At 53.7% G+C, this 17376-nt stretch overlaps 1 protein-coding gene and 1 long non-coding RNA gene across 4 annotated transcripts in view; one reads left to right on the plus strand and one right to left on the minus strand.

The window, feature by feature from the left end:
- Positions 1-270: 270 nt before the first annotated feature.
- Positions 271-4107, minus strand: LOC129524421 (uncharacterized). The gene is made up of 3 exons (XR_008668184.2): positions 3870-4107; positions 2980-3363; positions 271-535 (listed from the first exon to the last, which is right to left on the minus strand). It is a non-coding gene; the product is annotated as an uncharacterized lncRNA (long non-coding RNA).
- Positions 4108-4254: 147 nt separating this feature from the next.
- MMEL1 (membrane metalloendopeptidase like 1) overlaps positions 4255-17376 on the plus strand; it is a 41664-nt gene continuing 28542 nt past the window's right edge. For 2 of the 3 annotated variants that reach the window (XM_019010223.4, XM_063703350.1), the window contains exons 1-3: positions 4260-4385; positions 7032-7282; positions 7688-7878. In XM_019010223.4, coding sequence (XP_018865768.3) covers positions 7725-7878 — 154 coding nt within the window. In that variant the 5' untranslated portion in view covers positions 4260-4385; positions 7032-7282; positions 7688-7724. Of the gene's footprint in view, positions 4386-7012; positions 7283-7687; positions 7879-17376 lie in introns of all 3 variants that reach the window. The other variant, XM_055349165.2, reaches the window with a different exon arrangement.

Genomic DNA, 17376 nt, shown 5'->3' on the forward strand with positions numbered 1-17376 from the left:
GAACATGCCCAGCCCAGCCACAGGTTGAGCTGGTGAACAGCTAGATGTGGCCCAGGCAGGCTGAGTGGGTGGGCCACCTCCTGCGGCAGGTAGCGTGGCCAAGAGAGGCCTGGGGAGGGGGGTGTCAGCAGCCAGAGGTATCTGGCTGGCAAAGTGACCAAAGAGGTACCTGACTGTATCACTTTGAGGGCCTGTCTCTGGGGACCCCCTCCTAGTATGAATTTATGTATCAGTTGGGGTCTACTTGGGAGATGGAAACCACAACAGTGATTCTAACAGCACGAATTTAATGTGCAGAATTTTTCATTAATTCTAGGTAAAAACAGCTCTAGGGAATCATGGAAGTTGCAACCACAAAATTCAGAGAGGTGACCTGGCCAGTGACACTGGTAATAATGGTCACCTGCCATGCAGCCTCTCAGCTCAGGTGGCCACACTCCTCTGCCCCTGCCCGCTTCCTCTCCCAGGTGAATCTTGACCACACCTGTGCCTGGCACTGTGCACACATTCTCTGTTGTTCAACTCTGCGATCAATCTGAAAAAAAAAAAAAAAACCCTTTTTAGGAGAGTAAAAGGAAAATAAATCTTGGGGCCCCAAAATCACTAAGCCAAAGGGAAAAGTCAAGCTGGGAACTGCTTAGGGCAAGCCTGCCTCCCATCCCATTCAAAGTCATTCCCCCGCTCGCTGAGATAGATGCATATCTGATTGCCTTCTTTGGAAAGGCTCATCAGAAACTCAAAAGAATGTAACTCTATCTTACATGTGTTGATTGATGTCTCATATCTCCCTAAAATGTATAAAACCAAGCTGTCCTCTGACCACCTTGGGCACATATCAGGACCTCCTGAGGCTGTGTCACAGGTGTGCATCCTTAATTTTGGCAAAATAAACTTCCCAAATTGACTGAGACCTGTCTCAGATTTTTGGAATTCACAAGTGAGGAGGCAGAGGCTCCAGCTACTGGGGATGGGCTGGTGGCTCAATGACACAGATTTTGGGGCAGCAGGACCACTGGGCCCCTTCCCTCCTGCCCTGGATACCCAGGGCCTGACTTCAGGAGGCAGCTGACAAGGAAGGTGGGGACCCCAGAGGCCCGGCTGTCGTCCCAGCAGCCGGAAAGAGGCTCACCCAGAAATGCTGGTGAGCCTCTTCTGACCTGTGCATCTTCTGTAAGTGGGGCACCTCATTCCTGCCCAGAGCGTAGCTGGGCAGACCTAAGGGAGAGGCCCTGCTCCCAATGGGCAGAGGAAATGCCTGTTGGGCACGTCTGGGGTGCACCAAAGCACAGGACCTGCCACCAGTAGCCTGGCCTGAGAGTGTGGGGCAGTCACAGGCAGGCGTCTCCAGGGCCTGAGGGCAGCCCCCAAGGCAGGGTGGACACGGCAACCTGGGTGAGGGCAGCCCCACAGCAGTGTGGACAAAGGCTAGTGCCCTCAAGGCCCACCCTGGCCCCAGGGCTGCTGCAGGAAGCACTTCCCTGACCCCCGTCCCACCTGCCTCCTTGGACCCCTGAGCTGGGGCTGCTCCTCGGATCTCCACATCCCACAGCAACCCAGAGAGTAGGACGGGCAGGGAACACCCATTTTCCCCCAATCTCCCTAGGAGATGGGATTAATGTCCACCTCCGGGGTGCTGGGCTCTGGCTATGCAGGTGTCTGGGGGGACAATCCATGCAGGTATTTGCGGGGGATGGTCTGTGTGGGTGTCTGGGGGGACGGTCTGTGTGGGTGTCTAGGGGAACGGTCTGTGTAGGTATCTGGGGGGACAGTTTATTCTGTGTAGGTTGTCTGGGGGGACGGTCTGTGCGGGTGTCTGGGGGGATGGTCTGTGTGGGTGTTTGGGGGGACAGTCTGTGTGGGTGTTTGGGGGCATGGTCTGTGTGGGTGTTGGGGGGATGGTCTGTGTAGGTATCTGGGGGGACAGTTTATTCTGTGTAGGTTGTCTGGGGGGATGGTCTGTGTGGGTGTTTGGGGGGATGGTCTGTGTGGGTGTCTGGGGGGACAGTTTATTCTGTGTAGGTTGTCTGGGGGGATGGTCTGTGTGGGTGTCTGGGGGGACGGTCTGTGTGGGTGTTTGGGGGGATGGTCTGTGTGGGTGTCTGGGGGGACAGTTTATTCTGTGTAGGTTGTCTGGGGGGATGGTCTGTGTGGGTGTCTGGGAGGACGGTCTGTGTGGGTGTCTGGGGGGATGGTCTGTGTGGGTTTCTGGGGGAACGGTCTGTGTAGGTATCTGGGGGGACAGTTTATTCTGTGTAGGTTGTCTGGGGGGATGGTCTGTGTGGGTGTCTGGGGGGACGGTCTGTGTGGGTGTCTGGGGGGACGGTCTGTGTGGGTGTCTGGGGGGATGGTCTGTGTGGGTGTCTGGGGGGACGGTCTGTGTGGGTGTCTGGGGGGACGGTCTGTGTGGGTGTCTGGGGGGATGGTCTGTGTGGGTGTTTGGGGGGATGGTCTGTGTGGGTGTCTGGGGGGACGGTCTGTGCGGGTGTCTGGGGAGAGAGTCATCTGTGTGGGTGTTTCAGGGAATGGTCTGTGCAGGTGTCTGGGGAGATAGTCGTCTGTGTAGGTGTCTGGGGAGAGAGTCATCTGTGCAGGTGTTTGGGGCGGCTGGGTTGCACTGCCCCGGGCACCTGCAAATCTGTGAGTGTCCAGTGACCGGGGTAGGTCTCGGGGTCTGCAGCCTCCTTGGCCTTTAGCCTCCTTTCCCAGTTTCTCTTGTCTGGCAGGTGCCAGGCTAGGACCCAAGCCTCCTGCTGTCACCTAGAAGCAGGGAGAACCTGGGAATAAGGGGTCCCAAGTTTGGCAGCCCAGGTCACCAGGTGGCCTTGGGCCAGGCTGGGGGCTGCTGGGCTGGACAGGCCTGGGGTTCGGGAAGGAGGAGCATGCACAGGGCCAGCCTTGGGGAGTCGGTTCAGAGTCCAGGGAGCCCCTGCTGAAGTAGGCCAGACCCGTGCATCTGTTTCTCCCTCTGTGGATTTGTACCTTAGAGACAAGAACACTGTGACATCCAGAAAGGGCCTGCTGGCACCAGGGCTGTCAGGCAGGTGGGCTCGGAAAGGCTCTGGCCTCTCCCCATAGCAGGAGCCTCCAGCCAGGCTGGACCCTGGCCCACTCCCAGCTCCCCAGAAAGGGCGGTCCCGGCTTCCTGCTTGGCTGGCCTTGACATTGTTTCCATTTGGGCCAGCAACCCAGGCAGCCTGAGGCCAGACTGCAGCTCCTGGGCTGGTTGCTGGGCGTGATGGCAGGGGGCTGCTAGGACAGCCAGCGGGCCCCAGGGAGAGACTTCCCGGGCTCAGGGTGGTGTCTGGGATCTGATCCCAGCCTGGCTGCAGCTCGAAGCCTTTCTCCTCCCAGGGCCTGGCCAACCTAAAGGGCCATAGACAAAGCTTCCAACAGCACTCAGCGTGGGAGATCTGGCCGGGGCGGCCGTGAGGAGCAGTTTGCCGTGGGACCCCTAGCTCTGTGGCCCAGCCCCGCCCAGATGGCCTGACACATGCCTGCCTGACTCATGCCTGGGCAGGAGGACTCGTTCTGGGGATTCTGAAACAGAAGCTAGGAACCTCATCAGGCCTGGAGAATCAGACAGAGACTGCTCTGCCCAGAACCCCCGTCCGCAAGCAGGGCTGGGTGCAGGGCTCACACTCTTATCACTGCGAACCCTTCAGAAGCCACAAAGCCCTTCTGCCAGCTCCCCGGCCAGGGCTGCCCACCCTCTGTAGCTTGTGGTCTGAACCTCGTGAGTTTTCTGTGGGCAGAGGGAAGCAGCCAAACCCAGGCTAGTATCTCTGGGTGGGACCCTCCTGGCAGCCAGCACCCACCCCCTTCAGGACCACCCCTTCCCCTTGCACCTTGGCAAGATCCCCAGAACCCACCATCCTCCTTGGAGATTGAAGAGAAAGAACACCCAGGGTGGGGCCTTTGTAACCCCCCACCGGGTGGTTAGGGGCAGAGCAGAGGGTGTGGAGTAGGACAAGGGCCTGACCTTCCTCCCAGCAGCCCCTGGGGCCCCTTTGGACTGAAAGGTCAGGAGACAGAAGCAAGGAAGGAGGGCGGCTTGGGAGGCGGGGCCAGAGGCCCTGAGAAGGGCACCCATAAGGCAGGGCAGCCCGGGTGCCAAGAAGCTGCCCTCAGCCCCTCCCCCCATGCCACACCCCCAGTGGAACCTCCTGACTGTGAGCAGGAGTCACCACCTCTAGGGAGCCCATGCCTGCATCACAAAGGAGGCCCAGAAGCCTGCAGGCAGCCTCAACTCAGCCCCAAGCCACTGCTCTCCCATCCCAGTCCCTGGAAATCCACCCACTTGGCCCAGCTCACCCCAACTCCAACCCACTGGGACCCAGTCTCCAGGGGCCTGACTGTGGGCGGCAGCCACTCCTGAGTGAGCAAAGGTGAGTTGTGCTGAAGGAAAGTACCCGGCCTGCTTTCCTGGGCCTTGAAACCCTCTCCAGGCCCTCTCCTGGGCCTTGAAACCCTCTCCAGGCGCTCAGCCCCTTTCTCAGGAGGCTGGGCGGGGCGTCCTGTGTGCAGTCTCGCCTGTGCCAGGGCAGGCAGCCCCCTCTGGCATACGGTTTATCTTACCCAAAGGACCCACTGTCCCCCATCTGTAGTAACCTGGAGAGGCCACGAGTGTCCCCAGGGAGCCGCAGTGCCTTCACCTCAGCAGACACTCCACACCTGCCCTGGGTACTCGGCTCAATTTGAAGGTGTTTATTTTGTGTGTGCCGTGGGGCACATGGAGCCGTCTGTGGATACCTGCAGGACAGAATGAACTCAGGACGCAGGAGCAGATTCATTAATTCTGACCAAAGTAAGAAGTTCGTGGAAGCTGTGCTCAGACTTGTCCAAATGATTGATCCATTCATTCATCATTCATTCATTCATTCACCCAACAGATAATGACCGAGGTCTCTGGGGTGGGGGTGCCAGTCTAGGTGAAGCGGCCCCCACAGAGGGTGTCCCTGCCCGTGGAGCTGACGTTCCCAGGGGGCTGCAGAAGTAGCGAGGAGATGTGGAGGTGGAGCTGGGAGTCCCTGGAGACACAGAGCAGGGGAGGGGCTGGGGCTCCCCGAGTTGAACCCAAGGCCGAGCCAAGGAAGGCCCCACTGGGAAGGGGAGCTAGGCAGGAATCTGGGAGCCCTGCCTGGGTGGGTGGGGAGGGTGGGGGGAGAAACCTGGGGGGCCTGTCTGAGGGTAGGGGGAGGGCATAGTGAGAGGGGAGGAGGGCCAAAGAGGGTACTGACATCAGGGCAAGGCCCGGCTCTTCCTCCAAGGGTTTGGCTACCAGGGGCCAGGGAGTGACGGCCTCTGACTCTAGTTACAGGCCCCTGGGCCCCTGTGGTGGGGATCAGTGGGTGAGACAGACCCCTCAGGGGGAGGTGATTGGTGGGGCCTGGAACAGGCAGCGAGTGGCAGGAATGAGAAAGGGTCCGACTGAGATGGGCTTGGAGGCTGAGGACTGGCGCAGGGTGTGGATGCAGGCAAGGGAGGCAGATGGCTCCAAAGTCCAGCTTCAGCCAGTGGCGGGACAGGGGTGTCTAGGGGCACAGCAGAGGCTGTCAAAGGAAGCATCTGAGGGTGTGTGGATGCATGAACGCTGCGGTTCACAGAGCCAGGGACTGAGAGAGGTGGCTGAGGGGACAGGAAGGGAGGAGCAAGGGACCTGGAGGAGAGGAGTGAGGTCCAGGTCCCCGTACCCACTCCTCACACAGCCAGAGGTCAGGGAGCCCTGGAGGAGTCGCTGAAATGAGCTGGCCCAGCCACCTTTGCAGGGTGTTGCCCAGACAGGCTAAGGGACATCTAGGATCTCCCAGGGAGTCAGGGACAGAACTCAGGCAAAGTCCACAGCAGGGGGGCGGTGGGGTACAGGGGGGCGGAAGCATATTTAGCCCAGGTGCTGGCAGTCTCAGCAGCCAGTCCCTGACCCGCCCGCAGGCAGGACTGGGCCTGGCTTCCTTTCGCTGCTCCCACATTATCCGCCCTGCCTGGTACAGGGCTAAGCTGGGGCTCAGCACAGCAGGTGTGTGATTGCGTGTGACGACTGAAAGTGCTGGAAGGCCAAAGCACCCAGCCGCTTCCCTAGGGCCGGGCAACTTCCCAGCAGGGCTCCGAGTGCCAGCGAGGGATGTGCACATCCATGCATGTGCTCACATATGTGCACACTCACACACACAGACATGCACATGCACATGAGCGCACACGCACAGGTGCACAATCACAGTCACACACATGCACACACGAGCATACATGCACACACGTGCATATCCACGCACACAATCATGCACATGCACACACAAGAGCACACGCACACAATGCAGTCACACACATGCAGACACGAGAGTACACACACACAGGTGTATATCCATGCACATAATCATGCACATGCACACACGAGAGGACACACACATGCACACTCAGTCACACACGTACACACACGTGCATATCCACGCAATCATGCACATGCACACATGAGAGCACACGTGCAGTCACACACGTGCACACACGAGCATACACACACGTGCATATCCGCACACATAATCATGCACATGCACACATGCGAGCACATGCACACACGTGCACACTCAGTCACACACATGCACACACGAGAGGACACACGTGCACACTCACAGTCACACACATGCACACATGAGCATAGACAGTGCATATCCACGCACACAATCATGCACACACACACGAGAGCACACGCACACAAGTGCACAGTCACACACATGCACACACCAGAGCGCACACACACGTTCACACTCATGCACAGTCATGCACATGCACACACCAGAACATGTGCACACGTGTGTGTACACAATCATACATCAGAACATATGCACACATGCACACACAGTCATACACATGCACATGCCCAACTACATGCACACACTCATTTGCACACATGTGTACACTCAGGTTCACACTCCCACACATACATACTCACACGCACACTGGAGCACGCAGACTTGGGAGCCTCCTGAGTCCAGTGTCCTGTGCCCCAACCCTTCCTGCCCAGCTCCCTGTCCTGCCTACAGCAGCAGCCTGTGCCCAGCCGTGTGTGTCTTCAAGTGCTGCCCACTGCCCTACTGGCTCCAGAAGGTGTCTCCTCCATAACAACAGGGTCAGGGGACGACCAGAGCTGCACACCAGCCAGGTGGCTGCCAGGGCTAAGACTCAAGCCTGCCTGGCCCTGCAGATCCCTTCCTGGCCCACGTAGTCACCGCCTGTGTGGGTACCTACTGTTCTGGTGTCGCCCATCACTGGCTTCTGGGCTCCAAGAGGAAAGGTGGGCTGGGAGCCCAGAAGCCCAAGTGGCCTCCCCGACAGCGTCCTTGACCTAGCGCTCAGGCCCACAGCTCCAAGACACCCAGCATGAGCAGCCCAGGGGGGCTCCACTACAGGGGTCCCTTGACAGCACAGGGGCTGAGCCTCCTGGGTCCAGCTTGCGACCCCAAGCTGGGAGCATCCCAGTCCTAGAACCTCCATGTACTCAGAGATTCCGGCCCAGGGGTAGTGTGGAAAGTTCCGGGACCCAGTCACCCAGGGTTGTGGGCTTGGAGAGGGAGACGGGAACAGAGTGTTCCAAAGGCACCCAGCGCCCGCTCCCAGCCAGCATCCGGCCCTTCCAGCCTCGGGCCGGGCTCGGGGAGCTCCACGCCCCTCTCCCCTCTCCCCTGCCCTGGGCCTGCAGGTTCCTCCGCGGTGCTCTCCCGTCCAGAGCCCTGCTGATGGGGAAGTCCGAAGGCCCCGTGGGGATGGTGGAGAGCGCCGGCCGTGCAGGGCAGAAGCGCCCGGGGTTCCTGGAGGGGGGACTGCTGCTGCTGCTGCTGGTGGTGACCGCTGCCCTGGTGGCCTTGGGTGTCCTCTACGCAGACCGCAGAGGTGAGTGCGGGTGCCCCGCCCCCGCCTGTCCCCGCGCCCGCTCTCCGCGCTCGCCCCGCTGCACCTGCTGCAGGGTCCGCCTGCCCCCAGCCCGAGCCCGCCCGTCAGATGGGGCAGGTGGGTCTGCACTGGGCACCCAGGGATTCCCAGGGCCGAGCTGCGGACTCAGAGGCGGCGGGAGGGGCACTGACCTGCAGGGAGCCCGCGGTCCCTTCCAGAAAGCTCTGCCCCGGCCCCGACTCGCGCGCGCTGCTTCTGCGGCTCTGCACCCGCCCGCCTCCGCCTCCGCCTCCGCCTCCGCCTCCTCCTCCTCCTCCGCCGGACTCCCGGAGGGTGGAGGGTCTGTCGCCCGCCCCTCCGCCCCCCCCCTCCCTGCCTGGCCGCTCAGCCCCGGCTGGGGACCACCGGCGTCCGTGTCCCTCCCGCCGCCCGGGCTCACCTGGCTGCCTCACTCCCCCGCTGCCATCCTGCGGAGAGACCTGAGGGTCCTGCCGCCCCCGCCCCGCTCAAGGCCGCGTCAGGTCACGGGACCACGGCGGGAAGGGGCCAGGCTGGGGTCCCAAGGAGACAAAGGCGTGGCCAGGGCTGCTCGCTGGAACCTCGGGCTGTCCCAGGAACACTCACCCCGCCCCCACGCCGGCCCCTCCCTTGCTCTCCCCTCTGGGTTCAGGGGCTCCCAGGCACCCGTAGACCTGGTCACCTTCCAGCCGCCCCTGCCAGCCCCTCCGCAGGCACAGCCCTGGTCCCTCTGAGACCGGGCAGCGCGCACACATCGGGGAGCAATGCTCACCCCCGGGGCAGGTGCGTGGGGCGCTCCCACAGTGGCAGGCACCGGACTCAGAGCTCATGGCGGACCTCGCACCCCAGGTCCAACAATGGGGCGCCTCAGCCTGTGTTACTAGAATGCTCCCTCATGTCTGGAGCCCTGCGCACTGCCTGGGACCATCCCTCCACCCCTGCGGGAGGCTGTGTCTGTGAAGCAGAAGTGGGTGCTGCCTGTGGATGTGCAGGGCGTCCCATCCCGGGGCTGCATGGGTGGCCACTGTACAGTGTGGCTGCTGCCCAGACCGCAGCCCCTGGCCCTCTAGGGTCTCCCCTGGGACAGAGGGGTCCTGCGACCTCCATGGGCGGTGGGCAGTGGGGGAGGGAAAGGCTCACTCACCCTGAGGAACCCAGAGCCCAAGGGAAGCTCTGTTCAGAGCCTGCTGGTCTCAAAACACCTGCTTTCCAGGCTTTCATAAAACAAGGCTGACCCCACACACACCCCCAGCTGTGCGGTAGGAGGAGGCCTCTCTCTTCTTCTGGGTCGTGCCAAGGGGCCTGAGCCCACCCATCCCAGAGAGACCCTCTCTGCCCAGCCAGGTGCTCGGGAGTGCCCCACGGTGCCATGGATCTCAGCAAAGCCTGCCTCCACCCACTCCAGTGTGGAAACGGGCCCTGGACCCCCTCCCTCCAGGGCGGCAGAGCCCTCTGTTCCCCCATCAAGACCCCCCACCAGGAATGACCCCACAGCTGACCTTGGCCTCAGTCCAGGATTGTTTGTGGAAGGTTTTCTAAGCAGTTATTATCATTTATTTCTGTGTATTTTCTCATTTCCATTATGACTTTTTCATTGACTTATAAGTCATTTAGAAATTTTTTTAATTTCCAGACATGAGTTTTTAGTTACTTTTTTAAAATTATTGATTTCTAACTTAACTGTGTTGTCAGAAACCATGGTTTATGCCATTATTTATGTGGTTCTTTCTTTGATATTTGCTGGGCTTGCTTTGGGGCTAACACTTGATCGATTTTATAAATAAGCCCTGTGTGCTGCGGAATAGGCTCAATCACCAAATGCTGAGTGATGGTGTCTATCTACATCCACTAGATCAATCAAGTCTTCTACATATTGGCTCTTTTTCCATTCTCTTGATCTCAAAAGAATGAAAGATTTGGAAAGATCAAGAAAATGATTTCTTAAAATCAAGTACTGAAGTGTATATGCTAAAATCTTGCACTAAACAATCACCCATTCTTGTAGTTAAGTCAAATCTTACCTAATTTACCTATTTAAGGCTATATTACTATGTGAATGCAAATTTAGGTATGAATTATAAAATCAGTTTCATAAATTTAATATTGTAGTAAGATACACATATGAAGTTAATATATCTTTCACTTCGTGAAACTGTGTAGTTACCGTTTCTGACTTAACAAGGCTTTTTGCCTTAAATCCTGTTGAGCCTGACATGAGTACTAGCTACTCAGCATTTGCTGTGTCTATTTTTTCCATTCTTTTTCTTTGAAACTTTTCATCTCCTTAGCTTTAGATGTGTCTCTTTCAATCGTGTATGGCTGGATTGGGGGTTTGTCTATCTTTTAATTGGAGGATTTTGTTGGTTTATAATTACCAGGACAACTAAAATGTATGTGTTTCCTATTGTGTTGTTTTGTGTGTCTCATGCTTTTTTTCTGTTTTCTTGCCTTGTTTTGGATCAACCTATCATTATTTCCTCTATTTTCCCTCAACTAACTTGGAAGTTTTGTATTTCTATCTTTTCAACAGTTATCTTAGATTTTTTTGTTTTAATTATTTTTAAAGTTATAAACTTTCTTTTATAAAATCAAATGTTTTTACAAAAATGACAGTGAGAAATACAGTCTCATGTCCATCCTAGAATTCTACTCCTCCAAAACAACTGTATTCATTTTCTAGTACAGGGGTTGGCAAACTATGGCCCATAGGCCAAATCTGACCCCTTGCTTCTTTTTGTATATAAAGTTTTATTGGAACACAGCCAGACCCATTCATTTATGTATCATCTATGGCTACTTTCCTGCTAGGACAGCAAAGTTGAACAGGTGAGATGAAGCACGTATGCGGCCCACAAAGCCTCAAATATTTACATCTGGCTTTTTACAGAAGTCCAACCCCAAGACTGGAGTGCCCCTCGTGTATAAACCTGGTCTGTGAACCCTTCTCTCTTTATCGTACAGTTTAGATCATGAGGAAGCATTATCAGATTGTGGCTAGCACCCAGGCTCGCAGTTTTTGACCACTCAGAAAGCTCAATCCACATACCTCTTCCCCAAATTTCTTTGTCACCAATTTTCCAATCATACTTCTTCCAAGTCCCTGACCATCCAGCCAAACCATTGGCCACAGCCCATGAATCGGTATATAATCGCATCGCACATCTGGCCTCTTCTCCTTCCAAGCAAAGTGCACAACAAGGTACGCTGCTTGAAGTTCTGCCCACTGGGAAGATTTCCCTTCACCGCTGTCCTTCATGGATGTCCTGGAAAGGGGCTATAGTGCTGCAGCTGTCCACTTGTGGGTGGTGCCTTCATATCATGCAGAACCATCTGTGAATCAGGCCCTAGTCTTCTCTTCCTCTGTCAACTGGTCATAGGAACTCCCCATGAGGCTATCGGTGCAGGCTGGAGGAGAGAAGGCAGGGTGGGAGGAGTGAAGACCATGGGCATTTGAGCCACTTCCTCATGTAACTTACTTGTGCCTTCAGGACTTGCTTGAGCCTGATCTTGTATATACCACTTCCATTTGATGATGGAATGCCGCTGTGCATGACCCACTTTACGGCTAGATGGGTCAGAAAGCACCCAGTTCATGATAGGAAGTTCAGGTCGCATGGTGACTTGGTGATCCGTAGTCAAACGTTCACTTTCCACCAAAGCCCAGTAACAGGCCAAGAGCTATCTCAAAAGGAGAGCAGTTAACTGCAGAAGATAGCAGGGCCCTGCTCCAAAATCCTAGAGGGCTCCGCTGTGATTCACCCACAGGGGCCTGCCAAAGGCTCCAAACAGCATCCCTATCTATCTGCCACTGACACTCCAGGCACCGTTGGATCTGCTGGGTCATACAGCCCAAGTGGCAGAGCAGCTTGCCCAGCAGCCTGGACCTGTTGCAGAGCCTGCTCCTGTTCTGGACCCCACTCGACACTGGCAGCCTTTTGGGTCACTTGATAAATGGGCTGAAGTAACACACCCAAATGAGGAATGTGCTGCCTCCAGAATCCAAATAGGCCCATTAGGCCCCAGACACCTTGTCTCAGATGAAACTTTGGACTCGGAATTTTGAGTTAATGCCGGAATGAGTTCAGACTTTGGGGGACTGTTGGGAAGGCATGATTGGTTTCAAAATGTGAGAAGGACATGAGATTTGGGAGGGGCTGGGGGCAGAATGATATAGTTTGATTCTGCGTCCCCACCCAATCTCATGTCAAATTGTAATCCTCATGTGTCAGGGGAGAGGCCTGGTGGGATGTGATTGGATCATGGGAGTGGATTTCCCTCTTGCAGTTCTCGTGATAGTGAGTGAGTTCTCACGAGATCTGGTTGTTTGAAAGTGTGCAGCTCCTCCCCCTTCGCGCTCTCTCTCTCCCCTGCTCCACCATGGTGAGACGTGCTTGCGTCCCCTTTGCCTTCTGCCATGATTGTAAGCTTCCTCAGGCGTCCTAGCCACGCTTCCTGTACAGCCTGAGGAACTGGAGTCAATGAAACCTCTTTTCTTCATAAATTACCCAGTTTCAGGTAGTTCTTTCTAGCAGTGTGATAATGGACGATACAAGTAGAGACTGAGATCAATAGCATTTGCACTGGGCCTGGAACACACTGTTAAGAACGTAAGAGCTATTGCTGTCATTAGTAATATTCTGTATTATTGGCAACATCATCACAATACACTGCTGTGGGAGGGTCTGAGATACTTCTTTGCAGACTCCAATATTTGTCAAAACATAAAATCAGGAGCCTCATGAATAGTGTTTAAATTTTTACATAATAATACATTGCACCATTTGGTATATGAGTCTTTTTGAAATGGTATATGCAGGACGGTTTCCTAATATACAGAATTAGGTACACCTCCTCTTCCATCAGTGCGTGAGTGTGAGGGATTGAATTCCTCTGGTTAGGAGTTAGCTGGCTGGGGGTTCTACTGCTGTTGTTACCCACAGTGCACCTCAGACTCACGTTTCTCCAGCAATGAGCTCCTGTTCCCTGCGCTTAGAGAAGTCAGCCCGGGGACCAGACGGTTCTCTCCTCTTGCCTGCTCCAGCCTTGGCCTTCAGCAGTCTGGATGCCTATGACACAGAGGGCATCCTCCCCATGCCCTGGTCCTTCTGTGAGTGGTGAGTTGCTGTTGCTGGTCAGTACTAGGCCCGGGCTGGAGGTGGGGGCTCTCTGGTGTCGTGGCCCAATCTCAGGCTTAGGCAGGCCTAGTATACCTGGGGCTGGGGATGCACCTCTTGGCATCCCTACCCCATCCCCATGTCAACCAAGCTTCGCCCTGTGCCTGAGTTGCCTACCCCTCCTCTAGAGGCAGGAGACCACTGCTCGATGTCAGTCTAGGATTCTGGGCCCACAAGGATCTCCTGCCCTTCCATGGGCCAAGGATTTTTACTCCTGACCCTCCTACAGAACAGGGGATTTGCCTGGTCCCTGGGTGTGAAAGGGGTTCCACCTGCCTCAGTGGTTTAAAGCTTTTGCTGCCTGCCAGACGAGTATAGTTTCATGTCTCAGCCAAAGCAGGTCCCTGCCTCCATCCCTGGGCCACCAAGGGAGTCTCTCTCCAGCCTTCTGAGACCTGCCCCAGTCTTTCTCATAGGCATCTGGGAAAGGCCGTGGACAGAACATGGAGTGAGTGAAAACCTCTTCGTGATGGGGGCTCCCGGCTACTCCAAACTCATGTAGCAGCCCACACTGGGCCTGTAAGAATGTGTGAAAAATTTTAGCTGATTTCTTGTGACCCACTTGGAACATCTCTTACTCTCAGGTCTTGACCAAAGTGAAATAATTTACATATCCGGCCTTTCCTTGGAGGGCCTTGTCACTCGGAAATTGTTTACCTGATTGTCTTTGACCTCAGGTCTTGGATGGGCTCCAAAAAGTTGTGCTTTTTGTAGATTCTTTGGCTTTTTCTTGTACGGAAGGAAATGATATTCAATTGCAGCTTTTGATGTCCTCGGCAAAAAGCAGAACTTCTCTACCTTAAATTTTTATGCTTATTTAACTTAAATATTAAAGTAATCAATATCTCTATTATTTCTTCTAAACAATACAAGCATTTAGAACAGTTTAACTCTTTGCACCACTACCCACCCTGTTCACATGTTATTGCCGTTAAGAACTTGTTTTTTTTTTTTTAGACGGAGTCACTCTGTTGCCAGGCTGGAGTGCAGTGGCGCGATCTCGGCTCACTGCAACCTCTGCCTCCTGGGTTCAAGCGAGTCTCCTGCCTCAGCCTCCTGAGTAGCTGGGACTATAGGTGCGTACCATCACGCCCAGCTAATTTTTTGTATTTTTGGTAGAGATGGGGTTTCACCATGTTGGCCAGGATGGTCTTGATCTCTTGACCTTGGCCTCCCAAAGTGCTGGGATTACAGGTGTGAGCCACTGCGCCTGGCCTTTTTTTTTTTTTGAGACAGAGTTTCACTCTTTCACCCAGGCTGGAGCGAAGTGACACTATTTTGGCTCACTGCAACCTTCGCCCCCAGATTCAAGCGATTCTCCTGCCTCAGCCTCCCAAGTAGCTGGGATTACTGGTGCCCACCACCACGCCCAAATAATTTTTGTATTTTTAGTAGAGATGGGATTTTGCCATGTTGGCCAGGCTGGTCTCAAACTCCTGACCTCAGGTGATCCACCCGCCTTGGCTTCCCAGTGCTGAGATTGCAGACGTGAGCCACCACGCCCGGCCAAGAATTTGATTTCTATCTTACTTTTTACCTACCACAGATCAGCAACATTACTATTTAATATGGTCAATGTTAACTCAGATCTTCCCCTATCCTCATGAATTCCATTATGCATCTTTCTTCTTACATCTTGGGCAGTTCTTATTAAATAATTTTTCTTCTTTCTGAAATACATACTTCAGGGTCTCCTACTCAAAGTGTGGCCCACAGACCAGTGGTGTCAGCCATTGCCTGGGAGCCTGTTAGAAATTCAGAAACTCAAGGTCCAACCAAGGCTGCAGGACCAGTGTTGGTATTTCAGCAAGACCCCCAGGTGATTCATCTGCACATTCATGTTAGGGAAGCACTGGTTTAAAACAGTGTTGACCAAATTTGCTTGATAATTGGAATCACCTGGGGAAATTGTTACAAATCCAGACGTTGGGCCCTCCCTCAGTTTGCCTGGGCTACAGTCACAAAATGCTCAGGTGGCTTAAAAACAGAAACATATTTTCTCCTAGTTCTGGAGGCTGTGAAGTCCAAGATCTAGATGCCAACTGAATCAGACCCTCTTGTCAATGACAAGAGTCAAACTCTGTAAAACATTTGCAGAGATTTATTCGGAGCCAAATATGAGTGACCAATGGCCCGTGACACAGCCCCAGGAGGTCCTGAGGACATGTGCCCTAGGTGGTTAGGCTGCAGTTTGGATTTATACATTTTCAGGAAACGTAAGACATCAATCAATACATGTAAGATATGGCTGGGCACGGTGGCTCACACCTGTAATCCCAGCACTTCAGGAGGCCAAGGCAGGCGGATCACCTGAAGTCGGGAGCTCGAGATCAGCCTGACCAACGTGAGAAACCCCATCTCTACTTAAAATACAAAATTAGCCAGGCGTGATGGCGGCTGCCTGTAATCCCAGCTACTCGGGAGGCTGAGGCAGGAGAATCTCTTGAACCTGAGAGGCGGAGGTTGCAGTGAGCCGAGATTGTGCCATTGCATGATGATGGATGAAACTCCATCTCCAAAACAAAAAAAAAAATGTACATTGGTTCAGTCCAGAAAGGTGGGACAACTCCAAGTAGGGGCTTCCACATCACAGGTAGATTCAAAGGTTTTCTGATAGCAGTTGGCTGGAAGAGTTTATCTAAAGACTTGGAACCAATAGAAGGGAATGTCTGGGTTAAAATAAGGGGTTGTGGAGACCAAGGTCCTTATTATATAGGTGAAGCCTCCAGGTAGCAGGCTTTGGAGAAAATAGATTGTAGTTCTTATTAGACTTAGTCTGTTCTCTCAGTCTTAAGGTCTCTGGTTTTGTTTGTTTGTTTTTGAGACAGGGTCTCACTCTGTCACTCAGGCTGGAGGGCAGTGGTGCAATCACAGCTCACTGCAGCCTCAACCTCCTGGGCTCAAGTGATCCTCCCACCTCAGCCTCCCAAGTAGCTGGAACCACAGGCACATGCCACCACACCTGGCTAGGTTTTTCTATTTTTTGTAAAGATGGGTCTCTCTGTGTTGCCCAGGCTGGTCTCAAACTCCTGGGCTCAAGCAGTCCTCCCGCCTCAGCCTCCCAAAGTGCTGGGATTATAGGTGTGAGCCATCACGCCTGGCATGTCTCTGTTTTAAGGTGAATGCTGGTCAGCTGTGCCTGAATTCCAATGGGAAGAGGGTATAATGGGGCATGTCCAACCCCCACTTCCCATCATGGCCTGAACTCGTTTTTCAGGTTAACTTTGGAATGCCCTTGGCTGAAGGGAGGGTCCATCAGTCACCTGGAAAATTTAGTTTATTTTTGGTTCATGCTTTCTTCCCACAAGGCCCATGCTTTTTTTTTTTTTCATTATTTTATTGTTTAAAAATGTTTTCCCACTTCAATAAGCTGGTCTACCAAATGGCCACCTTCTTGCTGTGTCCTCATGTAGTGGAAAGAGACAGTGAGCTCTGTCATTTCTTCCCCCTCTTATGAGGGCACCAGACTTACCGGGTTATGCCCCCCGCCAGCCCTGCCCATTGAGCTGATTTTAAACCTCCTCACAGGCCCTATCTCCAAATAGTCACATTAGGGGTTAGGGCTTCAAACCACGAAGTCAGTCCATAACAAGCCCCAAACAGTGAAACCCGGGAATCTTGTAGGGTAAGACCTCTGAATCCCACACGCATTTGAGACCTTGCTTGTGATCAGACAAGTTTGGGGAGCCCTGCTTGAAAATAATCTGTCAGCATTAAACTCTTATCTCTTGTCTATGTGAAAATTACTTTATTTAGCGCTCATCCTTCAGTGATCATTTAATTGGTTAAATGAGTCTGAGCTGTTATTTTCTCTCAATATCTTGAAGATTTAGCTCTCATGTCTTCTGACTCCCCTTGCTGCTGTTCAGACGTGGCTTCAGAGAAAAGTGCAGTCAGCCTAACTGCCGCTCCTCTGTTGGGTGAACAATCTTTTCTCCTTGAGCTATGTTCTCTTTGTCTTGGGTATTCTGAATTGTTATCATGAGTTGTTTAGCTGTGAAATTATTTGTATTTATTCTGCTGTGGATTTGTTGTGATTCCTGAAGCTGAGCACTGATAACATATATTAATGTTGGAAAATTGTACCCTTTATCTTCCTGGATGGTGTATCTCCTACAATATCCCTTTTGTCTCCTTTTCCATTTTCCACTGCATATCTGCTCCGTTTTTCCCACTGTCCTCCATGTCTTTCAGCTTTTCTTTCATATTTTCCATCTCGTTGACTTTCTCCTGCATTCTGGGTCAGTTCTTTAGAACTACACTTCATTTCACTAAATCTTCTGTTCTGTTATGTCTGTTGCTTAAC

This window comes from Gorilla gorilla, chromosome 1, assembly GCF_029281585.2.
Source record: "Gorilla gorilla gorilla isolate KB3781 chromosome 1, NHGRI_mGorGor1-v2.1_pri, whole genome shotgun sequence".
NCBI lineage: Eukaryota > Metazoa > Chordata > Mammalia > Primates > Hominidae > Gorilla > Gorilla gorilla.